This window comes from Chelonia mydas, chromosome 1 (assembly GCF_015237465.2).
Source record: "Chelonia mydas isolate rCheMyd1 chromosome 1, rCheMyd1.pri.v2, whole genome shotgun sequence".
Classification (NCBI taxonomy): domain Eukaryota; kingdom Metazoa; phylum Chordata; order Testudines; family Cheloniidae; genus Chelonia; species Chelonia mydas.
The window spans coordinates 107305950-107328716 of record NC_057849.1 but is presented as its reverse complement, the minus strand read 5'-3'; the positions used below and the strand labels follow the sequence as shown (position 1 = coordinate 107328716).

At 41.0% G+C, this 22767-nt stretch overlaps 1 protein-coding gene across 11 annotated transcripts in view; it reads right to left on the bottom strand.

Annotated features, from left to right (window-relative positions):
- ARHGEF7 (Rho guanine nucleotide exchange factor 7) overlaps positions 1-22767 on the bottom strand; it is a 188672-nt gene that overhangs the window by 23330 nt on the left and 142575 nt on the right. For all 11 annotated transcript variants that reach the window (XR_005225098.2, XM_037896966.2, XM_037896973.2 and 8 more), the window contains 5 exons: positions 17975-18053; positions 14868-15007; positions 13198-13422; positions 9878-9971; positions 1474-1563 (listed from right to left, as the gene is read on the bottom strand). Coding sequence is in view for 10 of the 11 variants with exons in the window: in XM_037896966.2 (XP_037752894.1) it covers positions 1474-1563; positions 9878-9971; positions 13198-13422; positions 14868-15007; positions 17975-18053 (628 nt within the window). In the remaining variant the exon portion in view is untranslated. The remainder of the gene's footprint in view (positions 1-1473; positions 1564-9877; positions 9972-13197; positions 13423-14867; positions 15008-17974; positions 18054-22767) is intronic.

The following is a 22767-nucleotide window of genomic DNA, read 5'->3' as shown; positions in this document are numbered from 1 at the left end:
ATTTAATTTAGCCTTATTTTGTTCCATAATTTGTCTTTAGAATTTTAAAAAGTAAACTTGTTTCTTTCATTTTTACCAGGTAAGCCACAATAAAACAGAATGATCACAGGGCTCAAATCAAATTTGTGGAAACTGAAACCGGTCCAAAACAGTGATGAGCTAATAAATTACTTCAATTTTATCACTATGAAGACTTAGAACTTAATAAAATGGATCACAAAGACAGACCTGAAGACCTTTTCATACACATTTTAGCTTGAAACAAAGTAAATGAAAATCAAAAATATACATAAAATAACCTTGCAATAAATTCTTCCTTCATACAAAGAGCCAAATTCTAATATTAAGTATATTTGCATGCGAAGTAGAATTTTTCAAGGTGATGAGAAGGCAGGCAACTGCACACATGTTAAAGCATTTGTGCACTAAATTTCCAGTCATATTTTTTGACTTTCCAATTGCCAGTCTAAAATGTTTTTGCTTGGAAATGAAGTATGCACAAAAAAACTGTTTTGGTAATAAACACTGACAAATACTTGGAAATTAAACAATTTAAATGGACAATGAATTATTTACAATGTCCACACTAATAATTGCTGACAACAATAAAAACAATAACTATCTCAGGATCATTTTACAGCATACCAGAGGTATAATTCCTAAACAAGGTTTATATTCAATGGCAAAACTGTGCAAATTGGAGCAAACTGAACAGCATGCTCTCCTCCCTTACATAAATGTAACACATGCTGGTGGATTCCCCTGCTATGTGGAGTGTTTTACTTACAACACAAAGGACCTCCACAACTGCAGCCTTGTTTTAGATTAAGCGAGGATGTGCGTTGTAAGTACCAATCAGCTGATTGCAAATTTGAAAAACTGAGAATGGCAACCTTACCCAAGACAGAGATCTAAGAAAATTAACAGTTGCTCCCTGAAATTATTATAAGAGAGGATTAAAATTTGTAATAATAAATATTTAACAGCTAGTGGCAAGGAAAACTTTATATGCCCCATTTACCCTTCCACAATAGGAGCGAAGGTTTCTCAGAAGCCCTTGAGCAAACCATGTATCTTGTTGAACAGAACCCTCACAGGCATAAAGCAGATGTAGCCCCAAAATCTAAAATGAATATTGCTCTTCCATTTACCTCTGCACTTACCATTTTCTCTCTGAGAAAGTGTATTACAAGTGTCATTAAATCCAGACACTTCCCAGTCCTTGCTGCACGCTTGATACAGGTTTCATACCATGGCAAATTTAGTAATATGGATTATATTCACCGAAACTGGACCTCAAGCAGGGCTTCTGATGCTCTAAGTAGAGTGCCCAAGCACCCCACACCGAGACCCACTCCAAAGGCTGATTTTCTTAGGACACATCCCGTTATTTGTAGTGTTGGAACCCACCATTGTTTTTGTTATGTATCTAAATAGCATTTTGGTTAATTATTTTAGCCTTTTCTAACTTACTTGAATTTAGTGTTTGGCGTGTTTTGGCACTTGTGCAGTATGCTTCAATGACCTTAAGAATCTGAGCATCTTCTTCCAATGCAGCTGTACCTGAAGTCAACAGAAAAATAAACCTTTACCATGGCTCTAGTTATTAAGTCAGTCATGTAACTGTAAAGTCGTTTTAAGCCGAGAGACAAGTACCAGATAATTCAACTAAGGTTCAACTCAGTGAGTCTATTTATCACCACCCTGAACTACCCCCACAAATTGTAGATGATACCTTAATCTATATTCAGGAGTGAGTTTCAATGAGCGAAAAGTAAAGAGTTTTTAAAAACAAATATATACTTAAATATTATAATAAAATGTATTGAAAAACACCTCAAAACTGGGCAATTAAGCCAAACCTAAAGAAGGTTTCCGAATATTTTAAAACTGCCCCTTTCTGTTTCTTTTCAAAGAGAGCTATGTGGAATATAAGTGTTTCAAAGAAGCATGTCTTCCCTCTATGGTATTGTGCAAACCGCAATCAGACATAAAAAGTACACCCAAACAATTATTAGTTGCACCTTAATTCATATCACACTTTAATTAGAGAAACACAAGGAATGGAATATTATCTTCTAGCAAATAAATAAGAGCATCATGTAGTTCAACAACTAAGTCTTTATTAAGGTTCACAAGTGATACAAACATACGGTTTTTCCATACCAATACTATGAAAGGAAATCTAGAAATCTGAAAATTAAACTCAGCATAATATTACAACATATACTGTTGTACAATTTCAGTCCTGTGTCCATCAGGAAAAATGCCACTTACCGTATGAGTACTTCTGTGAAATCTGACAGCATTTGACAGCTATTTTCAGACTGTGTTAAGTGAAGCTTGTAGGTTTCTTAGCAGAGCTTAGAGCAGAGAAAACATTCCAGACACAAAATTCTAAGAATATTTGCTTTGGAGTTAATTAAAAAAAAAACCATGTGAAGCTAAATCTGTTCCTCCTGGGTTTCAGCTAGATCCTTTTATCAAAGTTGCTTCAGCTAAGAACAGGGTGTAAAATCTTGACCACGATTTAAGTAAATGGGAGTTTTTAGTCTCGACTTCAGTGGAGCCAGAATTTCACCAAGGTTGGTTTGTTTGTTTTTAAATTTCCATCTGTTTTTTCCCATCCCCACAAAGCTTTATATACCATTGGCCTTGAAGATTTTCACTGAGGACATCTGAAGGTCTTTCAAAGTCAGCAAGTAACACAATCTTCTCCCAGCAGGCAAGACAGCCAGAAATCCCATTTTTATTTTCAAGTATTTATGATCACAACCAAACAGATACTCTACAGAATATCCACCAGTGATGACTGTTTGCAAACACCACTAATAAGAGCTCATAGCAACATGACAGTCTCCCAATAATGTTTAAGATGTCCAAACATTTCCCACCTATTCCAGAACTATTTCCCTTTTTAAATAAATGCAAAAATCTAGGCAGGATGTAACACCAGTGTACTGTTTAGTATAGTAGAGCTGGAGAACTAGTAATTACATAGGCATTAACTTTCTTACATTATACCCAGGTCCATGGAAGTATTTGGTTGGTATACCTCACGTATCTGATTTATTTGTTCAAAGCGTAATTAACACAGAAGGACAAAGACGACTAATTACTGAAACACTGGAAAAAGAAAGATGAGTATCTGGCAGCATCAGTGAAGCTATTCAAGTAAGTAAAAGTCACTGCAAACAAAGTCATCAAGTTTCCCTTTCAGCAGACAAGCCATCCTTTACATCAAAAGTGCTGACAACTGTAATTTTGAAAAGATATCCTTCAATTAAAAAAATAAGTTTATTTCATCTTTCTTTGAAACTAAACAATAGCTCCTGTTAGTGCATGTGCTTTGATCATCTCTCAGGCTAGCAGGTGTTTGCTTGGTATCTTGGAGAAGTGGAATGAAACTGCAACTGCATGCTGGTGATTACTGAAGTTCCACACAAATATCTGATGGGATCTGTTGTACTGGGACTGCATGGCAGCAGTTTCTTTACTACTTAATTGAGCTCCGTTGGTTAGAATACATCAAATTCAGCATTGTTTCTCAACATTGCTTCATTTCTATTCCTAATTATAGAAGCTGTGATAGATTAAAACATTTGTATTTCAGCAGTTGTTGAAATTAAGATGGTCAGATTAGTAGCGAACTGTTTGTTTTTCGGTTCTATTCTATCCTTTCTTGCATATTTTAATTCTTTATTTCTCACATTCTCCTCAAATAATCAAGTTTGTGACATAACTGCTTTTAAATGGCATAAAAGTGAAACACAAAGGCATTTTAAGATCACAGATCCATTTCCCGCCCCCATCAGCCCATCTGTAACCATCATACCACTCACTTAAAAGGCACAGTAATTAAAAGGATGTTACAGTTGTTTTTAAATTGAGTGGCTTCTGCACCTCTTACTAGCCCACTGTATCAATTAGTACTAGTAATTAATATTTTATTACTGGGAAGCAGTATTAAGCTCTACAATCTTTAAGATAAACACTTAAAGGAAGTATGCTTTGTAAATTTAAAGAGTAACAAGAAAAATGGTCTAATGTAATTATGTTGTATAGGTCCTTTAAAATGGATTTAAAATAAAAATATCAGTAAAGATATACAATTAACTTGGATAAAAATGCCATTGCTGTGTGTTGCTAGAACAGAACAAAACCGTCACATTAAAGAAAGAGCTTCTGTTGCACTTACCTATTATTCAGCAGAATCTGATAAAAAAGATTTCCCCAAACGTTCTCTTCTGTGATTGGGGATGAACGAGAGAACTAAAACAGCACCAACTTATTTTATACTATAGGGAACCATTACTCTCTTTTGTTTTGAAGATTTTGAGAGGACAGTAGATTTAAATAAAAAGGAATGCCTCTTATTTGATCAGTCCAGAATGAAAGTCTTGTGAAGATGCGGAATGGATAAAACAAATCTTTTTTTTAACAATATCAAATAGAAAGTCTAAATACTAAGATGGGTGAAATTGAGTGTCTAGTATTGAATGAGGCTATTGATTATAAGAGTCATCACAGAAACTTGGTGGAATGACAATTAATGGGAATTGGTAATATCAGGGTAGAAAATATATATAGAAATAACTGAGTAGGTCACGCTGGTAGGGGGTAGGGGGAAGACTGGCACTATATGTGAAAGAAAAAATAGAGTCAACTATAATAAAAATCTTAAACGAATCAAACTTTCCCACAGAATCTCTATGTATAGACATTCCATGCTTGAATAATAATAAACAGCAGGAATATACTCCCAAACACCTGACCAAGATGGTAACGGTGACTGTATAATGTCTCTGACATTAGAGAAACTATAAAACCAGAAAACCCAATAATAATGGGGGATTTAACTATGCCCATAGTGACTGGGTAAATGTCACCTCATGACGAGATGCAGAGATAAAATTTATGACACCATTAATGACTGCTTCTTGGAGCAGCAAGTCCTGGAACCCACAAGAGGAGAGGCAGTTCTTGATTTAGTCCTAACTGCAGCACAGGATCTGGTCCAAGAAGTGAATATAGCTGAATCGCTCGGTAACAGTGACCATAATGTAATTAAATCTAACATCCTTGTAGGGATGAAAATACCACAGAAATACACCACAGTACCATTTAACTTCAAAGAGAAAAATACACAAAAATGAAGAGTCTTGTTAAACAGAAATTAAAAGGAACAGTCACAAAAGTGAAAGGAAGCTGCAGGGAAACTATTTATAAACACCGTAACAGAGGCTCAAACTATATGTATATGCCAAATAATAATAAAAACAGTAAGAGGACCAAAAATGCCACCATTATTAAACAGCAGAGTGAAAGAGGCGGTTAGAGACAAAAAGGCATCCTTTAAAAACTGGAAGTCAAATCCTACTGAGGAAAATAGAAAGGAGCATAAACTCTGGCAAGTCTAATTAGGCAGGCCAAAAATGAATTTGAAGAGCAACTTAGCAAAAAGCAAAAAACTAACAGCAAATTTTTTTTAAGTACATCAGAAGCAGGAAGCCACAATCAGTGGGGCCACTTCATGATCGAGATGCTAAAGGAGCATTCAAGAAAGATAAGGCCATTGTGGAGCAGCTAAATGAATTCTTTGCATCGGTCTTCACTGAAGAGGATGTGAGGGGGATTCTCACACCCGAATCATTCTTTTTAGGCAACAAATCTGAGGAAGTGTCCCAGACTGAGGTGTCAGTAGAGCAGATTTTGGAATGAACTGATAAACTGAACAGTAATAAGTCCCAGGACCAGATTCACCCAAGAAATATGAAGGAACTCAAATATGAAACTGCAGAACTACTAACTGTGGTTTGTAACCTATTGCTTAAATCAGCCTCTGTTCCAGATGACTGAAGAGTAACTCATGTAACGCCGATTTAAGAAAAGGCTTCAGACGTTACATTACAGGCTGGTAAGACTAACTTCAGTTCCAGGCAAATTGGTTGAAACTATGGTAAAGAACAGAATTATCAGACACACAGATGAACATGACTTGTTGGGAAAGAGTCAACACAGCTTTTGTAAAGGGAAAACATTCCTCACCAATCTATTAGAATTGTTTGAGGGGGTCAACAAGCATGTGGACGAGGGTGATCCAGTTTCTGGACTTTCAGAAAGCCTTTGACTCCAAAGGCTCTTAAGCAAAGTAAGCAGTCCTGGGATAAGAGGGAAGGTCCTCTCATGGATCAGTAACTGGTTTAAAAGATAGGAAACAAAGGGTATTAATAAATGATCAGTTTTCTCAATGGAAAGAGTTAAATAAGGATCTGTACTGTGACCTGTGCTGTTCAACATATTCATAAATGATCTGGAAAAGTGAGTGACCACTGAGGTGTCAAAATTTGCAGATGATACAAAATTACTCGAGATAGTTAACTCCAAAGCTCACTGCAGAGAGTTACAAAGGGATCTCACAAAACTGGGTGACAGAGCAACAAAATGGCAGATGAAATTCAATGTTGAGAAATACAAAGTAATGCACACTGAAAAAAATAATCCCAACTAAACAGACAAAATGTTGTGGTCAAGAAAGAGATCTTGGTGTCATTATGGAAACTCTGAAAATACCAGCTCAGTGTGCAGCAGCAGTCAAAAAAGGAAGTATTAGGAAAGGGATAGATAATAAGACAGAAATTATCATAATGCCATTGTATAAATCCATAGTACGCCCACACCCTGGTGCACAGTTCTGGTCACCCCATCTCGAAAAAGATGTATTAGAATTGGAACATGTATAGAGAAGAACAACAAAAATAATTAGCAGCTTTCATATGAGGAAAGATTAAAAAGACTGACCGTTCAGTTTAGAAAAGAAACAACTGAGGGGGGAGATGATAGAGGTCCATAAAATCATGACTGGTGTGGAGAAAGTGAATAGGGAAGTGTTATTTACCCCTTCACCTTACACAAGAACCAGGGGTCACCCAATGAAATGAATAGGCAGCAGGTTTAAAACAAACAAAAGGAAGTACTTCTTCACACAACGCCCAGTAAACCTGTGGAACTCATTGCCAAGGCCAAATATATAACTGGGTTCAAAAAAAGAACTGGTTAAGTTCATGGAGGACAAGTCCATCAATGGCTATTAGCCAAGACTGATGCGTCACTAACTTCTGAGTCCCAGAAGCTGGTACTGGATGACAGTGGATGGATCACTTGATAAATGCCTTGTTCTGTTTGTTCCCTCTGAAGCATCCAGCACTGGCCACTGTCAGAAGACAGGACACTGGGCTACATGGACCCACTGGTCTGACCCGCTATGGCTGTTCTTATGTTCTTAAAATGGAAAGACAGAAGGAAAAGAAAAGGAGTACTTGTGGCACCTTAGAGACTAACAAATTTATTTGAGCATAAGCTTTTGTGAGCTACAGCTCACTTCATCGGATGCATTCAGTGGAAAAAGAATCGCTTTTAAAGAAGAAAATATTGTGGTCAAATGATGACCATTGTATATTATAATCTGTTTCAGACTTCGTAAATTTTCAAAAAACATTTTTTCCCATGAATCAAAAATTATATTCAAAACCATATAGCCCAATATTTTCAAATTTGGTTAATTACTGTATAGCATCAAATGCCATATTTAAGCACCTAAACAAACAATGGCTTGGATATTCAGAGTTGCAAAGGCATTCTCACAGCTCCGATTCAAATACTGAAGTGTTGGCCAGAGTATTTAGTTTCCTAAACTCCCAACAAGTTTCTTTTAACTTGCTTAATAAAATTACACTAAAACTACTTCAAACAAACTCACACAATGTGAATTCCTTCAAGGGCCGGGTATATGCTGTATCCAGTTACATCCACCACAGAATGTAACAACAAAACTAACTTTTAAATATTTTATTGGGCCAATCTGTATTAAGGACATTGACAAGATGTCTTGGTATGATGTAGAATACAACTCACTGGTAATTGGTTTAAAAGGCCAAAGCCATGACATATATATATATATATATATAAAGGAAGGAACAGGTTTCTTCATGGGAGGCCCTGTATCTGTGCTTGGTAACAAGTTCCTTTCTTGAGGAGGCCCTATGTCTTCTCCACTGTCTTTCATTCCATCCATATGCAAGGTTCTAGTGAGAGGGATGCTTGCTTATGCAGCTGGCACATTAATAACAAACAACCCAAGCTTTATAGCTCAACTGTGTCATGCAAGTAAACTTGATATGGACAAGTCAGCTATCCACATATTACTCAACTAAAGTTTCCATCAACATATGGGTAAACAACAAATCATTCCCTTCACTAACTTAAGTTCCTGCCACCAGAAATCTATAGCACATCCTAGGGAAAGAGAAAGCTCCCACGGTAGGTCAGCAAGTGGTGTCTGTGACGTTGCACTCCATATGCTTTATGAAAATATGCTTATGAATGTAAATATGATGTAACTGGAATATGATTTATGCAAAAGGTCTCTTGTAAGGTATCATTACAAAGCTTATAATCTACTAAATTTGTTCATCCTATTTATTTGCATGTATTATTTCTATGTCTGAAGTTAGGAGAATGAGATATAAACTTGTATTACTAATGTAAACATATTAAGTGGAAGCCATTAAGGGTACTTCAGAATCAATGAACGGTAAATGGCTCTGTTTACTTACAAACCTTCCTGGGTACCTGTGGGCCAGCCCAGGAAGAATGGAGGCTGGGGTCTCACAGGACATGTGACCATGTCACCTGATACTGGAATCCATCTTAAATCTGGTACTTTTTCATTTAGAAGGAGGGGTGGGGACCCAAAGAGAAAAGATTCCCACCTTGTGCCAAAGCTATAAAATGGGGTGGACCAGGACAAAGAGGTGGTCAGTCATGAGAAAGCCCCTGCTTACAACCTAGGATGTCTGCTGGAACTAACAAGGACTGTACCAGGGGAAAGGATTGGGCCCAGACTAGGAAGGAGTCTAGTCTGTGAAAGAAGCTTATTGGAACATTTCTGAGGGTGAGATATTACCTGTAATCAAAACAAGACTGGGTTCTGGAAGTCCCAAGCTGGCAGGGAAAACGGGCTCAAAGGTAATTACAGCACATCAGGTGACAGTCCCAACGGGATCTCTGTGACTGAACCTGTCACAGTGTCATGGGAAAAATTCCTTCTCAACTCAAAGTATGGCGATTCTTTATGACAGCATTCACTATGTGCTTCACATGTTCCACAAACTCAAGATAGACAGGTCTCTGTTCTAAGGAGCCCACAATTTAAGGATACAGAAGTAGACAAAAACTGAGGAAAGTGAATGTGGTTTTGAGTACATGAACTAGATCAATCTAAATGGTTTAATTATTTTAAGTGCCGCACAGACCCCTGTTATCACAATTGTTACTTATCCATGCGCACATGTGAATCAGGACATATTAGTACACACTAAATAGACAGAACTGGACTGAAGTTAAGACAGCAGAATACAAACTGTTTCCCCCCTGGATAACACAGTTATTAACACTTGTCTTTTCTTTCATCTTCCTATTTCCCCCACACTTCTATTATACTGCCAGTGCTCCTTCTACACTTGCTTAAGCTTTTGTTCTTTATGGTGTTTTTTATCTATAAACTCATCTTGTTCCTTAGAAACTTCTCTAGCTTTGTCTTACAGCCTATGGAACACAAAGTCCAGATCTTTCACTGACCTCTGTCGCAAATAAATGACATACAGAAAATACCCTGTTTCTAAGGAAATATCAGTACAGTTGTTAGACCTAAAAAATGACCTACCCTGACAGATCTCAGTGTCAGTACCTAGAGAAAGTTGAAAATGGCAATCTTCAATGGGAAAAAAAAATTAAAATACCATCCATTTCTCTGAAACTTTCTTTTATATATACTGGCACCTTTTGAATACACTGATATTTATTCTGTCTCACTTACTTTTTCTCAGTGCAAACTCTTCGTCTGATGGCTTCCGTTCAGGCTTGCGCTTAGGAAGCAGCTTTTTCATGGTTTTAGGGCTTTTACTGAGATCCTGGGTGAAAAGAAAAGAAAAGGTAAAGCTTCTTTTTAAAAAAAAAAAAAAAATTCCAAATGCTGAAATTTTAATTTCTGTTCAAGTAGCTGTTAACTGTAAAAATCTTATAAAGTTACAAAAAATGTTGCTGGCTGATATTATTTTTGGCATATTTCAAGTTTACTTGAATCCACTTATTACCCCAACCCCATTGGCTGTTTGCATGTTAATCTTCTAGTCCAGGAGCAGGCAACCTTTTTGGCTTGAGGGCCACATCAGGTTTCCGAAATTGTATGGAGGCCAGGTTAGGGGAGGCTGTGCCTCCCCAAACAGCCAGGCGTGGCCCGGCCCCTGCCCCCTATCCGACCCCCCCCCTGCTTCTTGCCCCCAATGGCCCCCCCAGGACTCCTGCCCCATCTAACCCCCACTTTCTCTGTCCCCTGACGGCCCCCCCGGAACCCATCCACCCCTCCCTGTCCCCTGACCGCTCCCAGACCCTCCGACTCAGACTGCCCCCCACTGCCCCATCCAACCCCTCCTCTCATTCCTGACTGCACCTCCTGGGACCCCTGCCCCATCCAAGCCCTTCTCCCTGACCGCCCCCGGTACTCCTGCCCCTGACTGCCCCCCGCCACCCCATCCAAACCCCCCCCTCCTTCCTGACTGCCCCCCGGGGACCCCTGCCCTCCTTCAACCCCCCTGTTCCACGCCCTCTGACCGTCCCTACCCCTATCCACACACCCCCCCGACCACCACCCCAAACTCCCCTGCCCTCTATCCAACCCCCCCCGCTCCCTGCCCCCTTACTGCGCTGCCTGGAGCACCGGTGGCTGGCGGTGCTACAGCCATGCTGCCCAGAGCACCAGGACAGGCAGCTGTGCCGCCCCGCTGGAGCCAGCCACACCACCGCACAGCACAGAGCACCGGGTCAGGCCTCGGCTCTGCAGCTGTGCTGCCCGATAAGAGCTCACAGCCCCGCCGCCCAGAGCACTGTGCCAGCGGCACAGTGAGCTGAGGCTGCGGAGGAGCGGGGACAGCAGGGGAGGGGCCGGGGTCTAGCCTCCCAGGCAAGGAGCTCAGGGGCCGGGCAGGAGGGTCCCACGGGCCGGATGTGGCCCACAGGCCGTAGTTTGCCCACCTCTGTTCTAGTCTTATTAACAGAAATACACAGCAATGCTGCTGTAAGTATGCAGGCTGTCTGGGAGCTAGAGCGAAGGGAACAATGGCAAGCAGGACACAAACAAAGTATTTTTCTTAACTTCTGAGGGGTAAACCCATCATATTTAGAAGCAGATAAAATAAGCCCTAAAGTGGAAGGTTGGTAGGTTATACACATCTATTTCTTTAAATCAAAATTTGAAGAGTGCTTGTTATAGCTTTGAAAGGAAAGAGCTACAGCAAAAGAATACATTGACAGAGATTCAACACTTCTGCTCTATAGTGAGTCATGCTAATGTATAAGGATACAAAATACATACTGATCTACCCCTTACCTTCAGAATACAAGACAGCCTCTATACATGTGTAGAACAAGAAAGTGAAAAGATGAATGAGCAGGACAAAGACCAAAGAGGATGAAGATAGGTTTCAAACATTCAGTCATATACTAAGCACTGTAAAGATGAGTGAAATTTTGCCACATTTAAGAATTAAACAAATGTTATAAATACCAATGCATGAAAGAAGTTTACTTATATTTACTTATATTTAATTTATATATTTAATTTAAAAGATGGACATGCACTGCAGCTGAATAAGCTAACGTAGTAATTAAATCAAAATGTTTAACCTTCAAATTAAAGGCCATCTCTCTCCCACATTCCCTTTGGTGGTGGTGGTGGTTGTTTTTTTTTTTTTTTTTTTTTGCCTAAGTGTTTCAGGAGTGACAACTGTTTGTCAAAAGACTGACCCCATAATGTAAACAGAGCACAATTTGTGTGCCTGCAAAAAATTCAAATTTCAAACTCATCTCCTGCATGCACACTCAAGATATTTGCAGGAACAATTGTTCACATTCCTTTGGGAACTGGTTCTTAACATTAAATCAGAATCATGACAATGCATGAAACAAGTTTTTCAACAGAAGTTTAATATTGCTTCTGAATAAAGTATAATACTTCTCTGTCATATGCCTATTACCTTGCCCTTTTATAGTGCACCCCCATAAGAGGATCTCAGCATGCTTTATCAAAGTGACTAAACACTATTTCCCCCATTCTACAGCTTGTAAATAGAGAGAGACAAAGTGGCTGTGAGTTACCCATGGTCTCACAGCAAGTCAGTAATAGAATCTCTGGCTTAATTTACTAGACACAGCTGCCTCTGTCATCAAATTACACACACCACCAAATTCTGCATAAACCAAACATTTTAAATATTCTTCATTTTTACAGAAGGGCAGAATTTAGTGATAAGAACAAGTTAGTCTACCACTGCCATCCTTTTGTGGATTACTAACAATAATTTTGTATTTCTTTTACAGCCCAGATTAAAATCTGCAACATTAAAGGATGAGGGGTGGGGTATAAAGAAGAACGAAGCATCATTACACGTCGTCATAAATGATACCACAATTTGAAGCTGATGCACAAAAAGTCATATACTATAACTCCTAGGATTAAATTTAAAGGTTTACTAAGTGCATGTAAAGAACAGTTTAATATTCAGGAATGAAATTAGTCATAACAACTGTAGATACTCAAAACTATTTGAGACTCCTATGCAGCAGGAAATGCCGGTTAGATTGCTGATTCTGGACTCTTTCTCCATTCACCAACAAGCAGTGGCAACACTCTGATCTCTGAGGTTACCGAGAGAATGTCTCACTTTGGTCGATTTTAAACACAGCATTCTCTCACCGCAAAAGGTGTTTCTCGCACCCTATCGGACCAGAGGGATGGTAGAAGTAGAGCAGGATACAGAGAAGTAGGTATATGGGAAGTAGAAAAAAAAAACTAGGAGAAAATCTTCATGGCACAGATAGGGATGCATGAATGCAGAGGATTTCCATTCCATCTGTCCCAATAGATGATGATGATAATAAAATAATAATAATAATAATGAATACAAGTGGGCACTAATCAATTACCACTGTTTCAGTGTTAACTTAAATGAAGTGAAAACATACACAATATAAACACACATACAGAACTATGTAAGATCATGATATGAAAAGAACTGAGTTACACCTCTTAAGTGTAGTCCTGTACTTTTGCGGTCACATTTCTGGGTTCCGATACCTCACCTCTTTATAACAGAGAGCTGCTGAAGGCCGTAGAGGAGGTGCAGGTCGTAAACAGCTCAAGCTCCAAGGTTTGGGAGTTTTAGGAGGTTCCAGAGGTCCCCAGTTTATAGTGGTATGTGGAGTCCCATGATGTGAAGGATGTGGAAGCGTGTGGTATGCAGGAGTCAGTGGTACTGGTTTGCTGTCTGAATGTTTGCTGGATGGTGTTACTGGATGAGAAGGAAGCTGCCAAATTAAAAAGTAATTTTCAAAAACAGACAAAATCACTTACACTGGCTACCTAACATTTCTATCTATTACAGCTCCAACTAGCACAGTTTTAAAAGCTGAATAATAATTACTGACACAACAGAACATAATTTCATTCAACGAACTATTATTGTCTACCACAGAAACAGTATGTATTGAACCACAACAGCTTCGAGATCCTTGCTCACACCCCTTTCACGTTTCACATTTAAAGAGTGAGCGCAAAAGAACAATTTAGCTTAACTCACTCAAATTTAGAATTGCCAGGAAGTGACTTGCAGAGCAGATTGAAACTCAAAAGTTCTGGTTTGTGGGGACATTTGGAAATTAGTTTTTGAACTGAATTAGAACAAAACCAAATATTTTCCAAATTGCCTGCAAATCAATTTAATAAAATTTTCATTTCAGAATTTTGTTACAAATTTTGTTAACATGTTCTCCATTTTTCCATTAATTTTCCATTATTTCATAACATCCACTAGTACTATTAGTGACATCATAATATGGCATAATATAATAGTTGAAATATCTTATTATTTTATTTTTAAAATCATTGTAGACAGCTGCAACTTAGTACAGACAAACATTTTATCTTCTTTTCTAGGTCCAAGTGTCTCCTCTGTGTTGTAACGAAACAATCTGACACAAATAAAATACATGAAATATAACAGTTAGCGTAAAATTTAAAATACGAAGAGAATGTTACGTTATGACATGTCAAAAACAGCAATGTAAATTGTGCATGGCTCTAACTGACATATTAGGAAATGATGTAAAAATCATATACAAATGAAAAAAAGCTCTAAAATAAATTGCAATTCAAAATGATACTTCAGAATTTTCCAAAAGATTTTTCAAAACTAACATTTTTTTCGTTTACAAGTTTCTTTGCCCTGAAGGAACGTTAGCCCAAACCAACACTTTCATCAAAAACAACATTTTGAAAAAGAAGCATTTTTAAACAGAAAAAAATGTTGTGGTGAAAAAAAGTTTCCAAACAGTCTTAACCTGCTTTGCCACGGTGATGCAACATAACCCATTATTCTAAGGACCATTAAAGGAAAATATCAAATGCAATATTCAGGCTTAACAGTAGTAAGTTAGAGATGGAGTCTCAGCCTTAACCACAAATTTCCTGGAAATTTTCTTTTGATCTGTTGAAGCCAAACTGTTAAATTACAATATATATTTTGTATCTGTGCATGAGTGACCAAACCTTTCTTCTAATTTTGAAAATATACAAAGCAAATTGGGTAAACAACAAATTGGGTCAATTAAAACATCTGGTTCCTGTTACTGGTGAAAAAAAAATTAGAATGATTTATATAGTAGTATGAGATTTATAATCCAGATAATCTTTCTCCTAACAACTCAAGCAAAAGCTTGTTTGTTTCAGTCCCTATGACTGAAATATTTCTTACAGTGTGAGATGGCACAGAATGAGGTTTAATAGTGGGATTCCCAACAGTTGTAACTTTGGTTTGCTTCTGCAGATGATCCACCCATTCATGCAAATCTTGTTGGTTGTTACACGATACTAATATCCGCTCAATCATATTTCCTAGGAGAAAACACAAGATTTAGAAAGTCTAAAAAACAATTATTTTATTCTTTAGAAACACTAAAATAGTAATCGGTTTTTGTCACACACCGAATCCTTGTAATACCTAAGAGCTGAACAAAGACTTAAAAGTGTAATTTCTGTCCGAAGGAATGATATTCCAACTCCTTTCCTCACTGTGACAGATTTTTCTTCAGATGTCTGTCTTTATAGACACAGGCCATTTTGCAATCTTTATTAAGGAAAGTTTATGCAAAGAAATTGATCTAGCAATTGAAGTCATCCTGGTCTCGACTGAGAAACGCAGATGAGGCCCCTTCACCAAAAACAAACAATCAAGCAATCAAAAAACAGCATCTAACAAAAAAATACTACTTCACCTACCTTGACTCTCTAGTATCCTGACACGGCTACAACAACTCTGCAGATAGCATCTAACCCTACAGTTTCTCCCTAGACTCTATACAGGTACAGAACCACAAGATTAAGGCACACAGTTAGCGAGGAGACATGGATTGCTGAATCTTCAGCATGCAGATGACACAGCTTAGAGTCTCCATTTCATTTGACCTGGCCAGAACAGTTGATTGCACTACTCAACGTTTAAGGGTTGATCCAGTCTGGCTGCCTGACACTTAAACTAGATAATAAAACTGGGGTGAAAGTGTATCACTTGGGGGAAGCAACTGGAGGGTACTATGAAGACAACGTCAGGGCTGCTAGCTGAGAAGAGAGTGAGCGAGAGGGTGGGTGGGTGGGCGGGCCTCGGCTGTTCTGGTTTGCTACAAGGTATGTGAGGTTAGATTTTCAGCTGCCTCTGAAAGCAGCAATTGGTAGCAGCAATAACTAGCTCTGGCTTTTTCTCCCTCATCATATAGCCAGGAGGTTATTCTTTTGGCTGTAGGCTTTATGACCCTCATGACACATTCGTCCCCCTGAAATTAAACTATTTCAATAGAATCTACTTGGGGCAACACCTTAAATTTACCCAGAAACTGAAGCAGGTGCAGAATTCAGCAGAGCAGCCCACTTGCTATGCAGTCTGTTTTACTGTGAGCACGTAAAACTTGTCTTCAGTAACCTGCACTGGATCCTTTTGCTTTCTGGGGCAATTGTAAGGTGTTTGTGTTAATCTATAATACAATAAATGGCCAGGAATATACCTAAGCAACTGCTTCTCTCCCCATGACATACCACCAGTGGAGAAACCTGAGCTGAGGCCCCTTGGTGATGGGAGTTTGCTTCTGGTAGCGAATTCTCTGTTAGAGACTGTCATAAATATAAAGGGAAGGGTAACCACCTTTCTGTATACAGTGCTATAAAATCCCTCCTGGCCACAGGCAAAACCCTTTCATCTCTAAAGGGTTAAGAAGCTAAGATAACCTCACTGGCACCTGACCCAAAACGACCAATGAGGGGACAAGATACTTTCAAATCTGGAGGGGGGGAACAAAGGGTTTGTCTGTCTGTGTCATGCTTTTGCCAGGAACAGATGAGGAATGCAGCTTCCAACTCCTGTTAAGTTAGTAAGCAATCTAGCTAGAAAATGTGTTAGATTTCCTTTTGTTTAATGGCTGGTAAAATAAGCTGTGCTGGAGGGAATGTATATTCCTGTTTTTGTGTCTTTTTGTAACTTAAGGTTTTGCCTAGAGGGATTCTCTATGTTTTGAATCTGGATTACCCTGTAAGGTATTTACCATCCTGATTTTACAGAGGTGATTCTTTTACCTTTTCTTTAATTAAAATTCTTCTTTTAAGAACCTGATTGATTTTTCATTGTTCTTAAGATCCAAGGGTTTGGGTCTGTGTTCACCTGTACAAATTGGTGAGGATTATTATCAAGCCTTCCCCAGGAAAGAGGGTGTAGGGCTTGGGGGGATATTTGGGCGGGGGGGGGGGAGGGAGGGGGAAGACGTCTCCAAGTGGTCTCTTTCCCTGTTCTTTATTTAAAACGCTTGGTAGTGGCAGTATATAGTTCAAGGACAAGGCAAAGTTTGTACCTTGGGGAATTTTTAACCTAAGCTGGTAAGAATAAGCTTAGGGGGTCTTTCATGCAGGTCCCCACATCTGTACCCTAGAGTTCAGAGTGGGGAAGGAACCTTGACATGGTGGCAGTGGTGGGATCATTTTGAACCAGAAGCACAGCAGGATTTTAAAAGCTTTTGTAAAAGGTGATTGCAGCTGTAGATTATGTCTTTGTGCCTGGGGGACAGAGCAGCAGGCATAACAAAAGGATTTTTCTGTAGGCTGAGAACAGCTATCAGGTTACAGCACAGCAAAATTTTACAAGCCAGTTTTTTTTTGTTTTGTTTTCTTTCTAACTCTCGGGTGTAAAGTTAGTTAAAAACAGAGAGCTTAGCTTCTTAACCCTTTACAGGTGAAAGGGTTTTGCCTCTGGCCAGGAGGGATTTTATAGCACTGTTTACAGAAAGGTGGTTACCCTTCCCTTTATATTTATGACAGAGACCCTCTAGAATTTTCTTCCTTTCTTGGTCCAAAGTAGTAGCCTGAATTTGCTGACTGTTAGAGACAGGCTGTAAGGCTTGTCTGTTCTTCCTTGCTTTTAAAGGGAAGAGGGGGAGAAAACATTTGTGAGGGTCTAGGCAATTGTGTTGATGGGGCCAGGGGCCTGGGGAAGAGCTTATGTTTACTATAAAAAGTGCTGCTTGGGATACACGGGAGAGAACAGTGGAGTTAAAATGATACAAAATAAACGGAGTGTCAAGGGCACACACAGCCTGGGATGGGCAGTCTTTTTTTTTTTTTTTAATTTATTTTAAACCTAGGAGGCTGTGGCATCCCTGTGACTGGAGGTTTTAAAGAACTGGTAAGATGAACTGGGATGATCTAGCTGTATGTAATCCTGCCTCAGCGCTGGTAGATGGACTAGATCACCTCCTGAGGTCCCTTCCAACCCTATGTTTCTTTGATCAACAAAAACAAATCAATAATGCTCATGAACATTACCTGCTATTTCAAATGAATTTTTGTGATTTTCGCTGTCTTCTAGCTTTGTGATGGTCATTCCTGTCATTGGCAGTTTTCCCTAGAAAAGTCGTAACATGTTTTTTTTCTTTTAGAACCCAAAGATGTTTAATAGCTAAAAATACATACATTTAAAATACGCATAATTCAAACAGATGATAAACCAGTAAATTGAAACATATACATTAGATCAGCAATAATATTTAAAATACCATGGAAAAAGAATAACCAAATTACATAGCTTTTTGTGTCAAGAACAACTTCTGTGCTTAATATCATGAGTCAACTTGAAATCTGCACGAGCTATGGGTAGTGCATGTAAATACATTACAATGCAAACTCACTAAGAGAGGACCTTGACCATCTGTGGATTTGAGACCTACTAGGAACACATATTTCCACACATGTTCCATACTTAGTGAAGTTGATAATTCAGTACTACAGATGGAACTTCTATCTGAGACAGTACTGAACCAAGACACCAGCATGATGCCAGCAGATCCTATGATACAGTGGAGCTGTCTTTCTGAAGACATGAAAAACTGAGGACCTGTCCCTTCTTGTCATCAAAAGCTATAAAATTCTTTATGCAAGAGTACCAAGGCTTTAAACAGAACCGGGCAGGTAATTCACAGTGAATAACATAGTCAACAAATTACACTTCTTTTTCTGACCTAAAATGGTCTGCAAGCAGATTGCAGTTTTCTCATGTTTACTTAATACTAAATTAAAACGATTCAATAATTTCTGCACATAATTTTTGGTCTGTAGCTCATTCAAGTATTCAGTTTTCAACATTTGATCTCTTTTGATGGCATATATAGGCCACATGATATGTTTCTGTGTGCTAACTGGATGGCTAACTCTTAGAATCAGGTTTCCAGTGTAAATAAGTATATATACAAAGGGAAATTCCACAAATAGTCACCTATTTTTGCTTTTTCGAATGCTGGTCCCTATGGGTATTCACTGTAGGCAACTCACAAGAGTACTCATTGAGGAGGAGGGTGCGAGGACCTGTGCTGCACGATGGAATACAGGACTGCTGAATCAAAGGATATACCTGCTGAGGTAGCATGGACCACTGCATAGTGCCCGGTAGAGGTGCGTAGTAAGCTCCATGTTGCCACTCTACAGATTTTTGGAGGTACACCTTGGAGAAAAGCTACAGAGGTAGCATACACTGTAGTCAAATGAGCCATCACTCTCTGAGGAGGATGGGTTTCCATTTGTTCAAAATGCAGCCAAATACAGCCCAAAATCCATTTCAACAGCCTTTGTGATAAAATTTCATCCACTCAGTGAAGGAGATGAATAATCTTGGGAATTTTCTAAGGAGCTTTGTCCTTTGTAGATAGAAGGTAACAGCTCCATGAACAACCAAAGAATTAAGTGTTCTGTCTTCTCTAGTGACACGACGTTTTGTGTGGAACACCAGTAGATGTCTGGCCTGATTCAAGTGGAATTCGGAGGAAACCTCTGTGATGAACTTGAGATGTAACCTTAGGGACACTTTTATCCCTATGAACATCACATAGGGAGTGTCTGCCATAAGCATCACAAGCCTCCCTAGTCTCCAAGCAGAAGTAATTCCCATTAGGAAGGCTACTTTCCATGGAAAGATAGGGAAAGACGCAGGAGGCCAAGGGCTTGAATGGTAGATTCATACGTGCTGACAGAATTAGACTGAGGTCTCAGTTAGGAATCAGTGTTGATACTGGAGGGAAGGTTTGGACTAGACCTTTTAGAAACCTCGCAGTTGTAGGGTGGGTGAATATCAAGCAGTTATCTGTCAGAGGATGGAAAGCACTGATCGATCACTGCCAGATGCATGTGCAACAAACTAATGCATAGTCCCATGACTTGAGGGAGAGAAGATATTTCAAGATGGCAGGGATTCCAGAGTCTAGTGGAGCTACCTGGCAATGCACCAGATGGAGAATTTCTTCCACTTGGCAGGATAGTATTTTCTTGTGGAAGCCTTTCTGCTGTTTTGAGAATGAACTCTCTGCTGTTTTGAAAATGAACTCACCAGCCTCTGAGCACAATATTTCCATGCTCAATGCCGATCCAAACACTAAGCTGCGAGGTAGATGGATGTCAGGCTGGGATGGATGGTTCTGCCTTCATCCTGAGTCAGGCAGTTCAGCAACTGTGCAAGTAGATGCATGGACACATGAACATCTGAAGGATGCTGGTGAACCAAAACTGTTTCAGCCATGTAGGTGCTGCCAGAATCACTGTCAATTTGTCTTGTTTAAACTTGTTCAGGAGTCATAGTCAGAGGGAGGCGAGAGGGAAAGTATACATAAGTGACTCTCACCACTCAACCAGAAATGAATCCCCTCTGCAAACGTGCCATTGAGCAGCACAGGAGCAACAGGCTCAGTGGTGAGCTGGAGACGGTTCGCACCGGCTCGCTAGAACCGGTTGTTAAATTTAGAAGCCCTTTTAGAACCGATTGTTCGTGAGGGACAACCGGTTCTAAAAGGGCTTCTAAATTTAACCGGCCAAAAGTGGCGCCTTAGGCGCCGACTCCATGGGTGCTCCATCCCTGGAGCACCCAAGGGGAAAATTTGGTGGGTGCAGAGCACCCACTGGCAGCTTCCCGCCCCGCGCCCGGCCCCAGCTTACCTCTGCTCTGCCTCTGCCCCCACCCCTGAACGCGCTGCCCCGCTCTGCTTCTCCACCCGCCCCCCTGGCTTCCCGCGAATCAGCTGTTCGTGCGGGAAGCCGGGGTGGGCTGAGAAGCAGGTGGCAGCTTCGCACTCAGGCCCAGGGAGGCGGAGGTGAGCTGGGGCGGGGAGCACGAGGAGGGCCGCCCACGCCGCAGCAGGTAACCCGGTGGTGGCACGCAGGGGAACCGCTCCCCGCCCCAGCTCACCTCCGCCACCCTCGGCCCGAGCGGGAAGCCGCCGCCTGCTTAGCCCTCCCAGGCTTCCCGCCGAATAGCTGATTCGCAGGAAGCCGGGGGGGGGGGGGAGGAGGGGAGCAGAATGGGGCGGGGCGTTCAGGGGAGGAGGCGGAGCGGAGGTGAGCTGGGGCCGGACGCGGGGTGGGGAGCTGCCGGTGGGTGCTCTGCACCCACCAAATTTTCCCCATAGGTGCTCCAGCCCCAGAGCACCCACAGAGTCGGCGCCTAAGGAGCCACTTTTGATGTGATCAGTGGGGGGAGCAGCCGCTCCCCCTGCTTCTCCCCTAGCTATGCTCCCCCGCCCCTAGGAGCCAGAGGGACCTGCCAGATGCTTCCTGGGAGCTGCCCCAGGTAAGCACCGCCGGGACTCCCCAGCTCACCCCCCCGGCAGGTCCCTCTGGCTCTTAGGGGTGGGGTCGGCACCCACTACAGTGGCCCACGAGACCCTCCTGCCCCGTTCTGGGGGCAGTCAGGGGACGGGGGGGGGGGATTGATGGGGCAGGGGTCCTGGTGGGGGTGGGCATCAAGGAACGCGGGGGGTTGGATGGGGCAGGAGTCCCGGGGGGCAGGGTTGGGCAACGACCCCCTCGTGGGGTGAGGAGGGAACCGGTTGTTAAGATTTTGGCAGCTCATCACTGAATAGGCTGGATACTTCTTGTTTACCTGAAGTGCAAAGAAGTCCCATGACGGTGGCTCCTCCCCCACCCCCCAAGCTGGAAGATGTTCTGTACCACTGAGCTGCGAAGTTCCCAATAGTGTTGCCTGTGGAAATGTCTGCTGAGACTGTCTGCTAAGGTGTTCATTATTCTGGGAAAGCACACTGCTGAGAGAGTGATCTGGTGTCAAAGGCACCGATTCCAGAACCTGATGGCCTCTGTGCAAATATGGGCAGAGCTTGCTACCCCCTACGCTTGTTTATGTATAAAACTGCAGTTAAGTTGTGCAAGATGACCAGAACACAATGGAAATGTGGGAAAGGCAGAAACCTTCTGCAAGCCTCCTGTACTACTCAAAGTTCAGGTAGACTGATATGTAGCTAGGATTCCTGTTGGGTCCAAGAACCTTGCACTACTTGGTTGTCCAGATGTGCTCCCCAACACAGTAGGAAAGGTGCATGTGATTAGTTTCTTTAAAGATAGAGGGAGCTTTCTCATTTTCCCACCAGGTAAGAGAAGACAGAACGATCTGAGGGTTCACAACTCACTTATACTGTGCATAGCCATGCCTGAAAGCAATGAAGGAGGAGTCTGGAGAAGGGTGTTATGTACATGCAGCCGCCCATGTAGTCGAGAAGGACCAGACAGGGACAAGCTGTAGTTTGGAGACTCAGTCAGAGCTGGGAAAGGAGGTCTCTCTTCATTAGGAACCTGTCCTGAGGTAATAGATTTCAGAGTAGCAGCCATGTTAGTCTGTATCCGTAAAAAGAAAAGGAGTACTTGTACTCCTGTCCTGAGGTAAGCAAGCTTTGACTGAAGTCAAGCCCAGAGGCACTCTAATGAATTCTATAATCAGCGTGGTGACTGAAGTGGACTTTTTCTAGCTTTACTTGAAGCCCTAAGGATTGCAGGAGGCTGAGGAGGGAGTGTACTGTCCACTGGACTTCCTGAGATGATTACTCTGCGAGAAGTAAGTCATCAAGATAAGGAACAACGGACCAACGCACACTGCTAGAAAAGAATCTTCTGGGCTTGTGCGCCTGGAGTGTGTGCATACCCACAGTGAACAGCCATTGGGCCCACCACTCAAAGAATAACCAAACTTTTCATAGGTGACCATCAACGGCATGTTCCTTATTTTCAGTGTGCCTAATATGAGACAGGTGGGGCCAGATTTACAGAAATGCTGAGCACTCGCTGCTGCA